We start from the raw sequence: 6,278 nt of genomic DNA on the forward strand, positions 1-6,278 counted from the left end.
AATCTGAGTAAAAAAAGTATGCGCTACATTTATAATATACGAAGATGCGGTAGGAACATAGTTCCTATCGGGTTTTAATAAAATATCCAATTTTGCTTCCATAATTAAATAAAAAGATATTAAATATCAAGTTCAGTGAGAAAAAAAAGACTTTGGCTGTCGGTAGGTTTGACCACACTCTCTAACGCTCAATCTCGCTTGTATACAAGTCCACGATTTAGCTGATTGCGCTCTAAGTACACTGTAATAAGTTAACAATATACAGTGCATCGCAATGAAGATGAGTACACCCTCATACTCACGTTATTTAGAGAAATATCGATTTAAAATTTTGCACTCACACAGAGTGATGGGTCTGATTTTTTAAGATACTTGATCGAAATCAGAACTAGCGCTAAGCGCTACATTTATAATGTACGAAGATGCGGTAGGAACATAGTTCCTATCGGGTTTTAATAAAATATCCAATTTTGCTTCCATAATTAAATAAAAAGATATTAAATATCAAGTTCAGTGAGAAAAAAAAGACTTTGGCTGTCGGTAGGTTTGACCTCACTCTCTAACGCTCAATCTCGCTTGTATAAAAGTCCACGATTTAGCTGATTGCGCTCTAAGACACTGTAATAAGTTAACAATATACAGTGCATCGCAATGAAGATGAGTACACCCTCATACTCACGTTATTTAGAGAAATATCGATTTAAAATTTTGCACTCACACAGAGTGATGGGTCTGATTTTTTAAGATACTTGATCGAAATCAGAACTAGCGCTTTTTTCTGCTAAACGCACCCACTCTGTTGCCAATTTCAGTTAGTATATTTTCAAAGTTCAAACGATCAACGGTTTGGGCGGCCACTTCTATATTACGGTTCTATATTATTACTTCTATGTAATTGGCTGATAACCGGATAAATAATGAAAAACCATCCGATTTTAAACAAATTCCAATAAAACTGCTTTTTTAATTTAAACCAAATCAAAATCAAAAGTTGTTGCGTTATACCATTATTTTATAGGTATACATATGAAAACAATTGTTAAAATTGTGTAAAATGCATTCAATTTGATAAAAAATGTATCCAACTCTGTTTAAATATAAGGAAACATGTAAATAATTAACGAAATTTTAAAATATCCTTAATTACCCGGTAATATAAGATTACTTGCTAATTTGTCCCGCAGTACTTAAATTACCTGGAAAACGGGTACGCTGGGGCTAAATAAACGATATTCTAAAAGAAAAACTTTTTTTATAGTTTTAATAAATAAATATTAATTTGTTTATTAAAATAACAATATTTTTATGTTTATGATCTTTTAGTTCATTTTGATTAATAATTATTAGATCACAATCTTCACATGCATATGGAGGTGTTGGTGACCTTATGTTTTACTACACACGGAGGTGTTTTCGCTAATATGCATTCTTCGTTTATGACGAACTAAATTGTGTTCAACGTTCAATTTTTTCTCACAAATATCACACGAGAATGGTTTTTCTCCAGTATGAGTTCGTTCATGTTTAACTAAATTGCTTTTTACTAAATTTACTAAATTGCTAAAATACAATTTCTGCTTGTGCAGTTTTTTAGGTTTACGTAATTTAATTTTAGTTGTAAATATTTAATCACAAAAATAATTTTCCTTTAACAATTCTTGATATTAATTTGAATCAGCTTCAGTTTCTTCAAACATTTCATCTTAACTTTCATCTTTTATAATTAATTCTGAATGTAACTTTTGTTTAATGTCATTAACCTCTTCTTTGATTTCCAATTCTAAACATCATTCTTCATTTTTCATAATTTAACCTATATTTTATTTTAGTATCTTTTAAATAAATATTATAAATAAATAATTATAATTAAAAATTCTCACCGTCCATTATTAATTGTGGTCGTAATGTTATGGTATAATCAAACTATACGAGCGGATTGAAAGCAATTGAAAGATGCTTTAAGAACCAAGATACAGAGACTATATCAGTAAACAGATGAATAAGTTAAATGCACAAGTTTAAGGCCATTTTTATTTCTAATTGACGATGGTAGATGGTGTAACAAGCTAATAAACTATAAATAAAAACAAAAAAAATTTTAGTTGGATAGTTGGAAATATTTTAAGTTTAAGTTTGTAACAACTGGTAAATTGGTCATATCAATCAATATACATAGTATAAAACAAAGTCGCTTTCTCTGTCCCTATGTCCATATGTCCCTTTGTATGCTTAAATCTTTGAAACTGCGCAACGGATTTTGATGCGGTTTTTTTTAATAGATAGAGTGATTCAAGAGGAAGGTTTTTATGTATAAAGTATAATACATCCATATTATAGTAGAGTAAGGGGTTGAAATAGGGGTTGAAAGGGATATGCTTCAATATTGACACGATATACAACCAGCTTCAAAGATCTATTGTTTTTATCTACTTTTAACCTTCGGAGGGTAGAAAGGTGTAGCGAGAAAGTGGGAAGGAATTATCGAATATTTACAAATATACCTAAGTGGGGTATAAAATAAAAGAGCATGACGTGTACATTACAAAACTGTTATCCCACGCAAGGAAATGCGGAGGGAGGGGTGCAAGTGGGGATGTTGCCCAGCAAAGCGGGTAGTTCACAGCTAGTTTGTTAATAACTGAAAAATTTAATTCAAAGAGGTTATATATCATATATCAATTTAAGTATCATATATGAATTTTGAATTATTTTGTAAACAATGACACATTAAATTTAATATATTTGGTATAAAATTAAAATATGGCATTGTGTTCAATTCGTTCAAATTGAGAACGTTCACAAAACCAAAAAAAAATATGTTATTTAGAACAGACAAAAACATGTTATTTACACATTTCATTTCTAAGTAAGTTTTTAGATGATATATTTATATTTCAATCTTTCTCAATTTATATTTCAATCAATTATGTTCCTATCGTGAGACGTTCTACAGATCATGAAGGTTATAAAGAAGGAGAACGATCGCTACGTGTTAAAGCGCGTCTGTCCCTGAAAAAATGTAGAATTTATAGTTCATTTTTCAGCCACCAGCCGCGCTGTCATCATTAAGTAGTATCTGCGAAGTTAGCTGTTTATGAGTACAAGTATATGAAGTTAGTTGCATAATGTACAAATTGATATATCATTTCAAATTAGCGCACAACAGCCCGCTTTTATTGATACAACTTAACGATCGCAGCGATCGAGAACGATCGCTATAGAAACTATTGTCCCCGAAATATGGATAAAATAGGTGAGGACTTATTTTATCCATATTTCGGGGACAATATTTTCTATAGCGATCGTTCTCTTTCTTTATAACCTTCATGCTACAGATGCTAACAAATTCATAATCTAATTCATGAAGGTTATAAAGAAGGAGAACGATCGCTATGTACTACTAAAGCATTAGCGCACCTGTCCCTGAAAATTTGTAGAATTTATAGTTCATTTTCAGCCACCAGCCGCGCTGTCGTCGGTAAGTAGTATATTAGCGCACAACAGCCCGCATTTAATGATACAACTTAGCGATCCCAGCACCTCACTTATTTTTTCAAAATATTGGGGACAATATTTTCTATAGCGATCGTTCTCCTTCTTTATAACCTTCATGATCTAATTTATATTTTTGCAGCCATTTCCACTTACACAGCGACCTATGGTTTGCACGTGCTTCCTGTATATGTATGTATAACCTGTTTGGTGATTTATGAATGGTAAGAAATTTTTATTATTTTATTTTTTATATTATATTTAAAATGTTATCATATTATATTTACAATATTTATGTTCATGGTGAAAATAGGTTTTGTTAATTAATTATACCGAAATGTCAAAAGAATTTTACTCAAATAATGATGAAATGGATGAGGATATTGATGAAACACAAATAGTTGAAAATGACAAAACAAAAATTGAAATAGAGTTACAAACAGGACTAATTTTAATTGATGGATTAACAAATATTGAAAATGGTGAACAAATATTGAAAAAAGAAAAAATTAAAATTGAACAAGAGTTAAATTTACAATTAGTTGATTGCAATGACGAAGAAATATCAAAAGAATTTTATTCAAACCATGATGAAATGGATGAGAATATTGATGAGATGTTGAAAAAATCAAAAATTAAAATTGAACAAGCTTTACATTCGGAATTAATTTTAAAACATGAAGATTTCGACGAAATGTTTAACAGATGTGAATCAGAAAATGATGAAATGTTAAAAGAAATTCACACAAATACACAAAAAGAGCTTTTTTCGTGTGATGTTTGTAACCAAAAATTCAACAAAAAAACTAGCTTGAAAATACATAGACGAGTTCATTCTGGAGAGAAACCTTATTCTTGTAATATTTGTAATAAAACATTCAGAGAAAAATCTAATCTTGCTGTACATGAACGAAGACATACCGGCGAAAAACCCTATTCATGTGAAATTTATGATAAAACATTCGTTGCTGTTGGTGATCTATGTAACCATAAAAAAATTCATAAAGGTAAAAAGCCGCATGCATGTGATGTTTGTGACCAAAAGTTCAGAACTAGTACCAAATTAACTTATCATAAACGAACTCATACAGGAGAAAAACCTTACGTGTGTGATGTATGTGATAACGCATTCACCAGCAACGGCAATTTAGTTAGACATAAACGAATCCATACAGGAGAAAGACCTTATTCTTGTAATGTTTGTAATAAAAAATTCACTCATTCTGAGAGTATGGTTAGACATAAACTTGTTCATTCTGGAGAAAAACCTCATTCTTGTAATATTTGTAATAAAACATTCAGAGATAAATGTTATGCTGCTAGACATATGCTAGGGCATACCGGAGAAAAACGTTATTCTTGTAATATTTGTAATAAAACATTCAGAGATAAATGTTATGTTGCTAAACATAAGCTAAGACATACCGGAGAAAAACGTTATTCTTGTAATATTTGTAATAAAACATTCAGAGAAAAATCTAATCTTGCTGTACATGAACGAAGACATACCGGCGAAAAACCCTATTCATGTGAAATTTGTGATAAAACATTCGCTGCTGCTGGTGATCTAATTACACATAAAAAAATTCATACAGGAAAAAAGGCGCATGCATGTGATGTTTGTGATAAAAAATTCAAATCCAGGTACAATTTAAGTAGTCACAAACGAACTCATACCGGAGAAACACCTTACTCATGTGATGTTTGTAATAAATCATACAGATATAGTGGTGATTTAGTTGTACATAAACGAACACATACTCAAGAAAAACCTTTTAAATGTGAAATTTGTGATCAAAAATTTACTTCGAATTTACTTTTATTGAGACACAAACGAATTCATACAGCAGAAGAATATTTTGATTGTGATGTTTGTGGTAAAATATTCTACCGTAAAGAACATTTAGATACTCATAAAAGAACTCATACGGGAGAAAGACCTCATTCATGCAATGTTTGTAATAAAACATTTACTCAGCACAGCAGCCTAAATATACACAAACGAACTCATACAGGAGAGAAGCCATATACATGTGATGTTTGTGATAAAGCATTCAGTCTGAAGCATACTTTAACTAAGCATAAACGAACGCATTTAGGAGACAAGCCATATTGTTGTTATGTTTGTCATAGAACATTTAGCATGAAAATAAACTTTGTAAAACATAGAAGAATTCATAGTGATCAAACTCCATATGCGTGTGAAGATTGCGACAGAATATTTACAAATAAAAACGAATTGAATGATCATAAACATCTAAATGTTATTATTTTAATTAACAAATAAAAAAATTTTTAAATCAAGGGAAAAGTTTAAAATTGATTTCATAGAACCTGAGAGTGAAATCTTTAAAAATCAACATCGCCATAATTTTTAGTAGACGCTCGTTACTCTTGGCCATAATGCATAATCCATGTAAAAAAAATGTGAGCCGTCACGGGACGCCTGGCAGATGTGAAACATCGACATTATTTTGTAAAAGTAATATGCAGAAAAGAACAGATTGTGATAGGAACTAAATATGTCATAATGATAAAATAATATATTACGATTTTTTTTCCAGATAACGATGACTATTGAATAAACATTTATTTTCATTAAATACAAAATATTTATTTAAATCACCGTACACAACTACTGCATATAGACTGTATATAGTGAGTGTATAGTAATAATAATATAGTAGTGTGTATATAATAATAATATACACACTACTGCATATAGACTGTATATATATACCATCATATAGCGTGGCGCCACGCCAGAAATTGGTTTTACGATACAC

At 30.4% G+C, this 6,278-nt stretch overlaps 1 protein-coding gene across 1 annotated transcript; it reads left to right on the forward strand.

The window, feature by feature from the left end:
• The first annotated feature begins 3,594 nt into the window (after nt 1-3,594).
• Nucleotides 3,595-5,780, forward strand: LOC123300791 (zinc finger protein 271-like). Its single transcript, XM_044883442.1, has 2 exons — nt 3,595-3,716; nt 3,806-5,780. The coding sequence occupies exons 1-2, from the start codon at nt 3,714-3,716 to the stop codon at nt 5,777-5,779; spliced, it is 1,977 nt and encodes a 658-aa protein (XP_044739377.1). The 5' UTR covers nt 3,595-3,713; the 3' UTR covers nt 5,780.
• The last annotated feature ends 498 nt before the right edge of the window (nt 5,781-6,278 follow it).

The sequence above is a fragment of the Chrysoperla carnea genome, chromosome 5 (genome assembly GCF_905475395.1).
Source record: "Chrysoperla carnea chromosome 5, inChrCarn1.1, whole genome shotgun sequence".
Classification (NCBI taxonomy): Eukaryota; Metazoa; Arthropoda; class Insecta; order Neuroptera; family Chrysopidae; genus Chrysoperla; species Chrysoperla carnea.